This window comes from Neltuma alba, unplaced genomic scaffold (genome assembly GCF_004799145.2).
Source record: "Neltuma alba isolate B1F8T4 unplaced genomic scaffold, ASM479914v2 tig00011677_pilon, whole genome shotgun sequence".
In the NCBI taxonomy this organism is placed as follows: Eukaryota; Viridiplantae; Streptophyta; class Magnoliopsida; order Fabales; family Fabaceae; genus Neltuma; species Neltuma alba.
In genome coordinates this window covers 110,953-124,886 of record NW_021636317.1, presented here as the reverse complement: position 1 = coordinate 124,886, position 13,934 = coordinate 110,953, and the positions used below count along the sequence as shown (strand labels likewise).

At 37.1% G+C, this 13,934-nt stretch overlaps 2 protein-coding genes and 1 pseudogene across 3 annotated transcripts; 2 read left to right on the top strand and 1 right to left on the bottom strand.

The window, feature by feature from the left end:
- Positions 1-1,403: 1,403 nt before the first annotated feature.
- Positions 1,404-5,116, bottom strand: LOC114716516 (chaperone protein dnaJ 1, mitochondrial). The gene is made up of 13 exons (XM_028901513.1): positions 5,049-5,116; positions 4,808-4,974; positions 4,618-4,723; positions 4,420-4,506; positions 4,222-4,313; positions 3,159-3,242; positions 3,009-3,047; positions 2,721-2,831; positions 2,594-2,635; positions 2,421-2,508; positions 1,765-1,829; positions 1,536-1,598; positions 1,404-1,453 (listed from the first exon to the last, which is right to left on the bottom strand). Exons 2-13 carry the CDS (start codon positions 4,832-4,834, stop codon positions 1,418-1,420), a joined length of 840 nt encoding a protein of 279 aa, XP_028757346.1. The 5' UTR covers positions 4,835-4,974; positions 5,049-5,116; the 3' UTR covers positions 1,404-1,417.
- LOC114716518 (pentatricopeptide repeat-containing protein At5g27460-like) lies at positions 5,055-7,346 on the top strand (annotated as a pseudogene).
- A 2,204-nt stretch (positions 7,347-9,550) lies between these two features.
- LOC114716519 (serine/threonine-protein kinase PEPKR2) lies at positions 9,551-12,964 on the top strand. 2 transcript variants are annotated; one of them, XM_028901516.1, is made up of 4 exons: positions 9,551-9,561; positions 9,950-10,828; positions 11,123-11,419; positions 12,296-12,964. In XM_028901516.1, exons 2-4 carry the CDS (start codon positions 10,066-10,068, stop codon positions 12,649-12,651), a joined length of 1,416 nt encoding a protein of 471 aa, XP_028757349.1. In that variant the 5' UTR covers positions 9,551-9,561; positions 9,950-10,065; the 3' UTR covers positions 12,652-12,964. The 2 variants fall into 2 exon arrangements, with proteins under 2 accessions (XP_028757349.1, XP_028757350.1); XM_028901517.1 differs by having other exon boundaries at positions 9,554-9,561; positions 9,953-10,828.
- Positions 12,965-13,934: the final 970 nt, after the last annotated feature.

Genomic DNA, 13,934 nt, shown 5'->3' with positions numbered 1-13,934 from the left:
GGACAAGTTTCAACACATTCTTCATTCTATATATATGCATGTAATATGAGTATGCTTTACAGAACTTTTCACTATGACAACTGTATTTGGCAGCATTTCCAAGTTGTCCAACAGCAAAAGGAGAAGCACATCATCAATTTAGCAAATTTAGACTGTATGTGAATATGAAATAGATAATAATTATTTATATGTAAAACTAAAAGTAAGGCGCAGCTTCAGGTTCATCGGAATATCATTTTTAAGTACCAACAAGCGAGCCAGAAACAAAGGCAATTGACAGGTTAATACTACTCGATTCTCACTTGCGTAAAGCTGATGTTAGACTCCACATAAACATCTGCACCGTCTCTGGCAAAAACAGGATCCTTAGCGACCTATATTGCCAGAAAAGCAAACTTCAAATGAGAATAAAAAATAATGATTATCAAGGAAAAATAGACCAAAATATAATTAACTATGACCAGCAAAAGTAAATGGCAGTACCGCCAAAGCTTTTCATTGATCTAGAAGTTTGGTTTTAAATAGTAGTGTAAACTTCTAGATAGCGATATGATTTTTCATGAAATATGTCACTTTACTGAAAAAATAAAATATTGCAGCAAATCAAATTCATGCATGCTAAATATCAAAATTTCCTATAGGTTTGATTGAGACTATCTCAATTTTTAAGAATTAAGAAATAGGCAAATTTACAGATTCATACACCAGAAAATCAGTATAGATTAACCTGAGAACAAATCTGAATTAATAAAAATGTTTAAACAAAAAATGTGTAGGCATGCCTTTATTTTATATATAGACTTCCAGGTCGACCTCCACGTCCAGCAGCATGTCCAGCTTCTGGCACATGAATTGTATCTCCTGAATCCACACCTAATAATTCAATGAAGACTACGATTAGATCAAGAAAAAAAGTTAATATAAAATAAAATTAATGAATGATTCTTCATTACACACAGGTGGTAGAGAAGATCTAGGCAAGAAATTCTGCACCCCAGATGCTTTCAATTTTTAATTTAAATGGGTTTGTTCCTTAACATTAGTAATAGGGAGCCTGATGCCCGTCCCATAATGCACTGGAATGGATACAGTATGGTCCAAGTAAATCAACCTAAGCTGGAGAAGAGAGGATAAAAGGTTATCTGGAATTGGATTAGGATAGGAGAATATAGTAAAATAGAAATGTGAGGATATGCATAGCTGGATTGGGTGTAGGGATTTTTTGATTAAAGATGTGCATTAATCCCTCCCCCCCCCCCAAAAAAAAAAAAAAAAAAAAAAAAAAAGAGGAAAGAAAAGAAAGGAAATATGAACTATATTTATTCTTGATGGACCAAAGTTACAATCGTTAGTAGCTTCATCACAAAAATTAGAAACCAACCTGCTGGTACAGTAACTTTAACCTCTTTAATGCCTTCTACACCCCAGATCCTCCACAAGATTTACAGTGGTCCTACACAAGGAAGATATACATTAACAATCTCAGAGGAAGAGATCGAACACAGAAGATTATTCAACGTAAGATGATGGAAGACCTTGATTACTCGCCCTGATCCTCTACAAGTGATGCATGTTGATGTAAATGGAGGGATTGTAACCTAGTCAAAATACATTGCAATCAAGCATGGATTAATGCTGTCTAAAAAGAAGAATGAAGGAGTACGTTAAGAACTGGACAACCAATAAAATGAATAGTCTCAACACCAAAATCTTGATAGGATTTTCTCATAATAATCATCACTATTGTTCTTTTAAGGCACTTACTCTGCCTACGCCCCTGCATGTTGGACAAACAATTGCCTTTGCATTGTGCGAATAGCCTCGCCCATCTGCATTATGAAAAAATAATCCACTCTAATAAAATCATGTACAGCGGAACAAGAAACAGACTGCCTAAACTTATTACTACAGACAGAAGTGAATTGAGGCAACAATTTACATATTCAGTGGTGCATACTTTGCATGTTTCCTAAGCTTGTAAAAAATATTGCTTGTCAGTATTTGTGTCTCATAATCTCATGGGACTGATCTCTCCACTTAAGCCCACCCTAATATCAGTGGAGCCATATTTTTCAAACCTCCACCCTCCAAAAATTGGGTTCCTGAGATATCCTAATGCATGTTTCGCTTGACAGGATTGATTTCTAAACGTTGCTAATCTCTGTGCCTTATTCTACATGTCATTCAAGGATTGGGAACCTGCAAAATTGCAATGCAACAATAAGTCGATTCTCTGTCTTGATTTTTTTTATCATTTCCGATTGCAAGTTCTGATTTTGACTTATTTTGCAATCATCATCCATATACTGACAACCTGGAAATGATTCTAGCATATACATTATTGTCAGACGGCGTTCCAGATTTCACATTCCAAGGATATATAAACTGTTTTTCTCCAAGCATATATAAATTTTACTCACCACAAAAATCACAGGGAACAACTGCATCAAAAGACACATGTTTGGTGCACCCCTTAACAGCTTCTGAGAAAGAAAGTGATATCTCAACCTATTAACAAAACAACAAGGAAATGGTTTAGCTTCAATATAAAAAATTATTCAACATAACAACTGAAAAACAACATTAGGGTGACCTCAATATTTGATGCAGAATGAGTGGTCGCTTCTTCAAATATCTGTGAAGAATGAAACAGATTTTTATCTAGTTCTTGTGTATTCAAGTAACAATAAAAGCCATAGCTGCAAGACCAATATGAATACCTCAGAGAAGATTTTATGAAATGAATCTGAAAAGTGAGCCCTATAAGCATTTCTAAACCGTTCTTCAGCATCCCGTTCATATTCTATATTCTCAGAATCTGAAGTTCGCATCTTCAGTTAAAATAGAAGTTCGTCACAGAATATAACAGAAATAATTAGTTCACTAAAACAACAATGAATACTATGAATTACGGAATTTCAAAAGAGTTCTAAACAACTAAAATTCCAGACCATCCATACAAGAAGAAGGATGATGATGAAGACAACTCAGGAGAAAAGAAAAATTACCTTGTCAAACTGTGTCCTCTTTTTAGAATCTCTCAGGGTCTGAAGTCGAATTAGAAAAAGGCATGTGAGAATACCATGCCATCAATCAATTAATTTTCAAATATCCACGTGGAAAGAAGATGACAGTTCCATAGAAATTATAGTAAATACCTCATAAGCTTCTCTTATATCTTGAAATTTCCTCTTAGCAGATGGATTATTCTTATTTGCATCAGGATGGTACTTCTTAGCAAGCTGAAAAGGAAGAGAAGTGTTCATGATACAGTCCAAGTGAAAACATCTTCAACCATGATTTTTAAGTTGCAGAATGAGAGTATTATTTTATAATGCAACTATAACCCTTCAGCAAACAGCTGTTCATATGATCTAGTTTCACTTCAGTGAACTTCACGTTATTACTTGTTGACCATATCTCAAACTATGTAAAAATTTTGCGTATTATTACTCTTTCAACATCAATTCGATCAGGAGTCATTCGAGACAAAGACGGACAATGGATAAGTAGTTTCAGCAGTAAGCTTGCTCCAGTCCCTCCAGCCATAGCAGAGGTCTTAGGCATCATGATTGGCCTTAATTGGTGCTGGCAGAAAAGCTATAAAGCTATTATCCTTTTTTCTGGTTGTATTGAGGTTTTGAATTTATTATCTAGAGGTTGTAATTTTAATCACCCTTTTAGGAACATTGTAGAGGACACTAGGCTAGTACTTCATAGATATTGGCAGGTAGATTTAAATCATGTTAGTAGGACTCAATTATTTTTAGTTGATCAGATAGCTAAAGCTTCGCATGACATGTTTTTGTATTCTTGATCAACCCAACCTCCACTTAAGGAGGCGGCGATTGATAAGGGAACTTAAACTTGTTTGGCCTGTCTGGCCTTGTTTTGGTTGAGTAGTTATACAGTTTGTATTAAAAAAAAAAAAAAAATCAATCTCGATCACAAAAAGAAACTCGTGACATCTTGTCACAAGGTCATATTAACTAAAACTATATTAGCAATGCTTGTAACTAAGTAGCTTCAATTTTCTTTCGTCTTTCATCACTTAATTGTTTCAACACGTGGTATAATATCCAATTTCAATCAGTCTTTCTGATTTTCTCTCTGCATATGCATCATGCTTCTACTTCCTCATTCCTATTCAAGTCTATCAGCTGGCTTTGATCACATGGTATTAGTACCCCACAAAAGGAATTCTTTCCAACAAGCACTCACTCTGTGAAATGCCTTCTTGATATCGTCCTGACTGGCATTTTCAGGAACACCAAGAATTTGATAGTAGTCTCGCTCAATTGAAGAAAGAAATGCTGGAATAACAGGCATAGAAAGAAATGAATGAAAGTCCGAATATTTGAGAGGTAATGTAAGCACTGATAATGAGCAAAAATATGGTGATTCGCGGTTCATCCAAACCTGTGGCATGAATATAACGATAATTTAAAGGTATTCTTGAAGTTGCAGACTGGTCGTTTATTTTGGCAAAATTGCAGCTCATCAAAGCTGTTACAGCACCCAAAAAAAAAAAAAACAGAGAGAAAAGAAGAGAAAATATTAAGCTTACGAAAGGAAATGGCAATTAGTATTAAGAAAAGTAGAAATTCAAAAACGTGCCTCGTCTGATAGACAACGATTGGCCAGAGGACAATAATGTACTCATGGACTTTCCTTGATCAACGGGCGGTTCCAAAGCCATAGATGCAAGCAGTCGACGCCGATACTGCTTTGGACACAAATTACAATAACGCAGAGAAAAAGAAACAGAAATTTGACTTCTGACATTGTTCGAATGACAAATACTCACCGGCGTTAACCAACTAAACCGTCGCATTCACTCAGCCGATTGTAGATATAGCTTTAAAGTTGAAAAAAATGAAGCCCCGTAAAGAGATGATGCCGATTGAACGATGATCGGAATGCTCCGATTTGCTTCTTGGGTTTTAGGGGCTTTAGCTCAATCTTTTGGCGCACCTGCAGTGGGAATCAAGAAAATTCAATGGTGCGTTTAATTACATCGTTTGGGGGCGAATTTGTGCCGTATTTACCGTGAATCTGGACCGTGAGAATTATGGGACCCACATGTATGGACGGTCCAAACTTTCTATCCCATTTGTGCTGCGAAACGAGGTGACGGGTCGTAACCCGAAAGTCTGTGATGGAGAATGCCGGGGCTCTATGGCGGCGAACCGCTTGTTCTTCGCCGGTCTCAGAAGGTAGGTCGCTCTGGTTCTCTGGCTCCCTGATTTCTGGCGATGATGCACTGACACTTGAGATGATTTTCGTACAGCTACAACATTCTATTCAGCCCTCAAAGTCCATGGAGGCCCCTAGCTACCCGCGGTGCTGCATTCGACGTGGAATTGACACAGAAAGACAACCTGAAGAAACGGATTCTGGGAGTTAAACCTTCTGATCCAATTCCAACGTCCGTGCTTCAAAACTGGGTTGACCAGGGCAACAACGTCTCAACCTCAGAACTCAGACGCATCTCCAAGATACTCTTCTCATTAAAACGCTACCACCACTCACTGGAGGTTCGATTTCCTTGTATTAAATGCTTTGTTTTCTATAATTGTTGTTTGGTTAATGCTAGTGTTGAAGAGAAACTTTTAACTTGAGCAAAACTCACCGGGTAAATAACACTAACAATAAACCGATAACTGATATTAACAAAGAATCATTATTGATAGGAGAAACATGGGTGATGAGAACTAATTGAAGTGAGGTAACACTCCAATACTCCTATAGCTCTTTGTGTAGATTATAACATCGGGTGGGAGAGCAATAACTAACAACTAACTCTACTCAGTAACCAATACTCCAACAGAAGAAAACCAGAAAGTCAGGAATATATATGTGCTTGAAACTTCACAGCATTACTTAGCGTGCCGTTGCTGGATGTGGTTCCTTTTGGTCGCTTCTGAGCAAGTTAACATGATGCAAATTGCGAACTAGATGCGACAGAATCCATTCTATTCATTGAAAATTAAAATTATTTATTTATTTTCTTCGTAGATAATGACATGGATGGAAAGCCAGAAGAATTTTCGGATGTCACCAGCGGATTATGGTGCCAAATTGGAATTAATTATAAAAATTCGTGGTGTGGTGGAGGCTGAAAAGTACTTTTTGCGCTTACCCGATATATCTACCCAGAAGGCTACTTATCTCCCAATTCTTCGAGGTTATGTAAGAGATAGAGACACGAATAAAGCTGAGGTTTTCATGCAAAAGCTCTATGAACTAGGGCTAGTTGTTAGCCCACTCCCTTACAATGAGATGATGAAGTTGTATGTAGCTACAAATGAGTACAACAAAGTCCCCCTTGTTATCCAGCAAATGAGACGAAACAAAATCCTCTTTGATGTTCTTTCCTACAACATTTGGATGAATGCTTGCCATGAGGGGGAAGGACTTGGGGTTACTGCTGCAGAGATGGTTTTTAGAGAGATGAAAAATGATCAAAATGTTGAAGTGGGATGGAGCAGTCTTGCTACTTTGGCCAATATCTACTTGAAAGCGGGACAATCTGACAAAGCCATTCTTGTTCTAAGAAACGCAGAAAAAAAACTATCCAATTGTAATCGTCTTGGTTACTTTTTCCTCATGACGCTTTATGCGTCTTTGAAGGAAAAGGAGGGAGTATTGCGGCTCTGGAGAGCTAGTAGTAGTAAGTTGGTTGGTGGTAGAATCACATGTGTCAACTACATTTGTGTATTGTCTTGTTTGGTTGGTTAAGCTTGGGAACATCACAGAAGCTGAGAACATCTTCATGGAATGGGAGTCTAACTGTCAGAACTATGATATCAGGGTCTCCAATGTTCTTTTGGGTGCATACATGAGGAATGGAATGGTGGGAAAAGCCGAATCATTACATGCTCATGCATTGGAGAGAGGAGGTCGTCCAAATTATAAGACATGGGAAATTCTGGTGGAAGGATATGTCAAGAGCAAGAACATGGACAAGGCTGTTTTACCGTGTGAAGAGAGCTCTTGCTATGTTGAAAGACTGCAACTGGAGACCGCCACACGAACTCCTGTTGGCCATTGCGGAGTATTTCGAGGAACATGGAAATTTTGAAGATGCGAATGAGTACATTACAGATATCCGCAATTCTGGTCTTGCAAGTTTGTCACTGTATAAAATATGGCTCCGCATACACCTCGCTGCTAACAAACCACCCGATCATGTCCTTGAAATGATAGAAAAGGATAAAGTGGGGATGGATAATGAAACCTTGCCATTGTTAAAGTATGCAATGAGTAGGTGTTATGGTTTTCATGGGGTTAGTCCTCATTGCTTGCTGATATACACGCAGATTTTTCATTTTCCCCCCTTGTGATTGATTTTCTCCCCGTTTGACAGAGCGGTGAAATATTCTATAAATACGTTTCACGTAAACCGAGACAAAACTCTTCTCACATACTTGCCTCGTATTTCATAAATTACTATTAAGAAACAGCTTATAAACTACTTATAAGCTATTCCAAATGGGTTCTTTGTGGTATTTTTTTTTAATGCTACCTTATCACATATTTGTAGATTTCGAATATGTTCAATTTGAGATGGCTGAAACTAGTTCCACTAGAGATGGCGTTATGGGACGGAAGGTAGTTTTCCCATAAGCCTCATTCATTTGTTGATTCCCTGCACCTTGTTTACGGAGCTATGTTTGACACCGAAGTGTGTTTCTTTTCTTTTTCTTTTATTTGAGCTGGCACCAAATTGATCAGAATGTAGAGCACTCCTGATGGTCGCATGGATCCTTATCCCAAGAGCTGCACTTGATGTCCAAGGTTGTGTCAACCTGATAATTCTTTCAAAATATGTAGTTGGAGGTTCGATTTTATTCCAAAATAGTTGTCACTTTTGAGTTTTAATGAAACATTAATAATAATTATTTTTAGATTATTGTTTCTTTTAACAACAACAACATCAATAACAATAGGGATAATCATAACAGGCGGAGCACGGTTTTTAGTTAAGAAGACAATTTTATTAAAAGGTAAAATAATACATGATATAAACAAGAGAATCTTAGCTAAATGCCGTAACACATGGTTTGAAGTGAAAGTAGTGTGATTAATATAAGATTTTAGTTTTTTTTTTTTAATTTGGACGATTTAGCAAGTGTGGGGTGCTATCCGGGTTATAAGCTTTTGTCTATAAGCATTTAGTTCTATATGAATAATTATGCTACATTCATTATTTTTGTAAGTTATTTTTGAGAAGTTCTTTCTATTCCATTTACAATTGATTTCGGAAAATATACATAAAGCAATTAATTATTTGTTTTTAATAATGGCTTTAGTATGGATATTATTGGATCCATATCATATCATGGATAATAGATAGAGATAAAATGAAATGAATAATATGCAATTAATTCAGAATGGAAGCTTATAGTAATAACGATAATGACGAAAGAAACAACAGTAGTAATAGTAATAATATATAATCTTCATACTTTTGAGGTTTCTTTTGACAGGAAGAATCAATATTTTTGGAAATTATCTCTTAAAACATTGCAAAGAGATAAAATGAGAGAGATAAAGAGTTATTTTACAATATTCCCCGGCTATCTTGAGATTATCAGATTCTCTAGATATATCCTATTCTATGGCGCGAGCTATAAGAGTCTCTGGAGAATATGAAAGGAGGGAAAAGCGAGAAAGGAGAGTATACTGTTGATACCACTTCAAGACTCGGGTAAGTAGGCACTCGTATGCACCCAACTAAACTGCGAATGGTTAATTTGATTCTTTTCAGGTAATAGAATGGTTAATTTGATTGATTTTGTTGTTACGGGAAACTATTTTTTCAAAAATTATCTTATACCACACAACTCAATATAGTCTGTGGTCTTCGGTTCTTAATCAATCAAGTCAATGTGCTGCAAGATAATCATAATCCAGATCCTATAACTAAAACAAGTCATTAAATTTTAATTGCGAATTTATTGGGCAATTATCACCCATGATCTGAGATCCATTCAGATTGCGTGTCGTCCACCGAAAGAAACCAAAGACACTTTGCTCACGTGTCAATACACCCTTCACTGTTCCTTTCATCTATTTAACGAGACCAGAAAACCATCAGAAAACCCAAATGCTACCTCATCGCTGATCTGTCCAATCCCTCAAAAGTCAGCGATCCACGGTCCCCTCAACTCGTCTTTGCTGCAGTTTTTGTGGTCCTGCGCGCACCATATAATTTACCCACCCCACCATATGAGGTCGAATGGCCATAGTCTAATTTACCCCTCTGTGAAGAAAGAAAGCAAAAGCCTGGACCCAAGGGCCGACGCCACCGTTTGTGTGCTTTTTATCGCACCCGACCGAGCGTTGATAAATGACCCTTTACAGTCACGGGGATTTTACCCAATCGTCGATCGCAGATATTTAGGGTTTTCTGCTCCAAATTGCCCCGAATTCTCCGTGATTGCTTTCATCCTTAATGCGTTATCGGCGTTAGGTGATTTGGTACGCCACTCTCGTTCTGGTTCTTCAATAATCGATCCGATCTCTAGAATTTGAAGGACATGGATAATTCCGGAGGTTAGTTATTTTCTCTGCGACGTTGTCTCCGATGTCTCCCTCAGGAATGGATCATCACCTTTCGTGTTTAGTGTAAAGTAGATTGTAATTATAGCTTTTAGCTTCTCTCCGTCTGATCATAGAGGACCTGCTTAGGATGAAACCGCATTGATTATAATTCGCATAAAGGAATCAGATTCTCTGATTATTTTCTGCGTCTTGTGCAGTTTCGGGAAGGAAATGTATTTCATATACCGGCTTGAAGTAATGCCGCCATTTGGCGCTACTATGATGTAGAAGTTATTCGAGTTTTGATTTACTTTCTCAGTTGTGATAAAGGCGTAGGGAGGTTCATATATCTGTTTTGCTGTGCTCTTTTGGTTTGTGCTGATTCTGGGTAATCTATCAGTAGGTGTGAATTTATTCGAAGGCATTGGACGAGCTGATCTGCTCGCATTTCACTATACAGTCGACCTTGCGAAATTATTTTGCGGCAAAATAGGACAGCTTCCAAGAACAGATGTTATGAGGAAGAAAAGGAAAGGAAGCGAGACAGATGCGTCCTCAAATCTTCCAGAAATTTTGACTTCACATCATGGGAACCATGGATCTCTCTCATCAAATTGGAAGTCTCATTACTCGCTTGAAGATTGTTCCAGATTGAAGAAGAGGTGTAAAGAAGATGCTGGTGCAGAACCGGTTGCTTCCTGTAATAAAAGGCTTGCAGGCTTTGCCACCGCTCCCCCTTGTGGGACATCATCTTTGATCACGCCTGGAAGAGGTCTTAAGAGGAAGATAGGATGCATTGATGTTGCTACCCAAATGGGCAGGAAGAAAAAGATAGAGGATGATTATATTTTTGGTAAAACGATTGGGCAAGGAAAATTTGGATCTGTATCTTTGTGTCGGTCCAGCCTTAGTGGAGCAGAATATGCATGTAAGACCCTGAGGAAGGGGGAAGAGACGGTTCATCGAGAAGTGGAGATAATGCAACATTTATCTGGACATCCAGGGGTTGTGACGCTGCAGGCAGTGTATGAAGAAGCTGACTGCTTCCATCTTGTAATGGAGTTGTGTTCTGGGGGGCGATTGATTGATAGGATGGTTGAGGAGGGCCCTTATACAGAGCAAAGGGCTGCTACTGTGCTCAAGGAAGTGATGTTAGTCATTAAGTATTGTCATGATATGGGAGTTGTGCACAGAGATATCAAACCTGAAAATATCCTGCTAACAGCATCGGGAAAAATAAAGCTTGCAGATTTTGGGCTGGCCATGAGAATATCTAATGGTAATATGCAAAACCTGTATTGATGAGAATTTTTTTCCGTTTTACATATATTGTTTACTCACAGTCAATAAAACCCTTGTCTAACTACCAGAGTTGGTTACCTGAAAATATCCTGCTATCAGTTTGAAAGCTCCCAATCCTATGCAAGATCCATTGTCTGTATTCGATGTTCAAACATCTGGAAATATCAAATTATGGAATCAACGACATTGTATTTTATTGACATGCAACTCTGTTATCTTTCCAAAACATTGGTTATGCCTCATTAGTTAATTAGTTAAATTCAAATTTCAGGTCAGAACTTGACTGGCTTGGCTGGAAGCCCTGCATATGTTGCTCCGGAGGTATTGCTGGGTAGCTATTCTGAGAAGGTGGATGTGTGGAGTGCTGGAGTTCTCCTGCATACTCTGTTAGTTGGCTTTCTTCCATTTCATGGAGATTCGTTGGAAGCAGTCTTTGAGGCTATTAAGAATGTCAAACTGGATTACCAAAAGGGTATGTGGGATTTGATATCTAAGCCTGCCCGAGATCTTGTAGGGAGGATGCTGACAAGGGATGTTCTAGCAAGGATAACCGCTGATGAAGTACTAAGTAAGTTCACAATAATATTAGTATATTGCCATGTCTTAGATGGCTGGCTTTATATCTGTTCTTTGATATTGCATGAACTAATTATATATCGTATATTCCGGTCAAAAAAAAAAAAAATTGTATATTGTATATATACCAATATAATCATCATCATTAATATATCAATATAAAATATAGGGTTAAGATGCCTCTAGCATCCTAAAGTATTTTATGGTGCATCCAACACTTTAAAATATTTTTTAAATACATTCAGCACGGTAAAGTATTTTTTTGTGCATCCAGTTTCTCGAAGTATCTTTTTTAGATGTGTCCAGCACCAAAGCAAAAAAAATACACTTCAGGGCACTGAATGCATCTAAAAATACTTTAAAGTATTGGATGCACCACAAAATACCTCAGTATGCTAGAAGCACCCAAGAAAATACTTCAAGGTGCTAAATGCACCTTAACCCTGAAATATAAAATGTAATTGTTATCTGCAATATTTACAGGTCATGATTCTCATTTCTCTGATTTTATGCAATACACCAAAAAATGTGTCTAGTTTTCATATTAATTAGTTGATAAATTAAAGTAATAAAGTAATTTTTTTAAAAAAAATAAAACGAGTTCACCAGAATATTGTCTGTATTTAAAGGATTCTTAGTACAGGGATTTAGCTTTTTTAGCGGGTTGTCGTGGTTGGTTGTTTATGCTGCTATTCACTTGACTCATGTATCTGTGCTTAACGCTATGATCGATATTTTTTGATCACGGATGGTTTTGGAAAAAAGAGGGCAAAAGAAAAACAAGACTAAAACGTTTTGAAAACTGTTTTGATAGTGTACGTCTTAACTTGTCTTACATGTAAGTTGACATTCCGTGATTTAATTTCAGGGCATCCATGGTTACTATTCTACACAGAACCTACTTTAGAAAAACTGCCTATCAGAACAAGGTTGAAGCATCAGGTAGGAGCCACGTGCCGCCAGTTTATTGCTGCTGGACATAGGCCAGGAGGAAACAAGATAGACGATGGTTCCCATGGTGAAATTTCAAGCCCGCTTTCACCCTCGGAGAGTAGCGATTCAGAAGATGAGGGCGATGGTGTGTTGATTGATGTGCTGGCGTCTGCAATTTCACATGTGAGGATATCCGAACCCAAGAGAAGCAGGTTGTGCGGACCAACAGGTCCAATGGATCAGCAAGGATCATCTAACATGAAGGCTAACAACCTCTGTAAAGCATTTTGACCGATCAACTGACAGGCTGACACCACTATACCACTATCTCGATTGCTTGGCTGGGGGTTTTCAACTATACTTTCTCCATCACTAGCATATGTGGACCAAGTGGATTACTCGCTGACATGACGCCCCATTTGTGTTGGCCTGGGAGCCATTTTCTCACCAAGATTCTTTGGAGTGGGATCTAATTGCGATATTGTATATTTTTTACCCTTAGCCCCTTTACTCATGCAGCCTAATAATTAACTGGAAAAACCCGGATAGTTTGTACAGTGTATGTAAATAGATTGTTAATATAGCACCGGTTGGCCTTGCTCTATTCGCCGTGAGGGTGTCAATTGGGTGTTTGAATAGCCGGATGCAGCCTTGGCTGAACTCGTTTGTTCCGTTTGTTAGGAAGCACTGAAAATGAAAAATAAAAAAGTATTGAAAATAAGGGATAGTGATTAAGATTATAATTTAAAAAAATCATTAAAATAGTATTTAGGATGGGTAATTATTTATTATATGGGATTAGACAAACCCATAGAGGTGGGATTGGGAAATACCATGATTAGATAAACTTATAGAAGTGAAATTGAGAAATACTACTTTTTTCTATGATATTCTCTAATTCCACGTACATGAATTTGGCTAATCTTATACAACAAATAATTTCTTGTGCTAAATACTATTTTAATAATTTTTTTAAATTATAATTTTAATCTTTATCTCTCATTTTCAATATTTCTTATCAAATGTAATCTGTTTTCTGTCCATTCATAAGCTTTTGCTTGACAAGCGATTCCACCAAAAAAAAATACAAAAGGACGTTTGGTTTTAAATATGCGCAAGTATTTTAAAGTAAAAAAGATGGGGAAAGGTCGGTTATGAATTTGAGGAAAAATTATTGATTAATTATTCGTCATGCTTATGATGTTTTGACTTTTGATTAATTTGTATATAATTTAAAATTGTCAGTTAACTAGTTAAGAAAAAATATTTGAAATATCATTATTTAGTTAGACCAACTAATCTTGAATATCTCTACCCATTATAAGTCAAACATATCAGATCGTACTGTTATCTCTCCTCCCCCCCGGGACTCAGAGATCGCATTATCTACTCGTCAAATAAACTAAATCAGTTTCCTACACTCCTTACATACCATCTATAGATTGTTTTTATTGTTTTGCATGGCAATATTTTTTAAAGTGTACAAATATGAGCGTAAATCATCAGTATACAGTGGATTCAACTTTTTTTTCCAGGCACTTTTGTAAAACATAACAAATTCAGACATCTCTTCA

Bases quoted from the DNA above. Each gene is read 5' to 3' on its own strand.
- LOC114716516 (XM_028901513.1), bottom strand. From the start codon at position 4,834: ATGCGACGGTTTAGTTGGTTAACGCCG. The intron at 3,048-3,158 runs GTATTTACTATA...ATTCGACTTCAG, and splicing joins ATATAAGAGAAGCTTATGAG to ACCCTGAGAGATTCTAAAAA. The intron at 1,599-1,764 runs GTAAGTGCCTTA...TATTTTGACTAG, and splicing joins CATGCAGGGGCGTAGGCAGA to GTTACAATCCCTCCATTTAC.
- LOC114716519 (XM_028901516.1), top strand. From the start codon at position 10,066: ATGAGGAAGAAAAGGAAAGGAAGCGAGACAGATGCGTCCTCAAATCTT. The intron at 10,829-11,122 runs GTAATATGCAAA...TTCAAATTTCAG, and splicing joins GGCCATGAGAATATCTAATG to GTCAGAACTTGACTGGCTTG. The intron at 11,420-12,295 runs GTAAGTTCACAA...ATTTAATTTCAG, and splicing joins AACCGCTGATGAAGTACTAA to GGCATCCATGGTTACTATTC.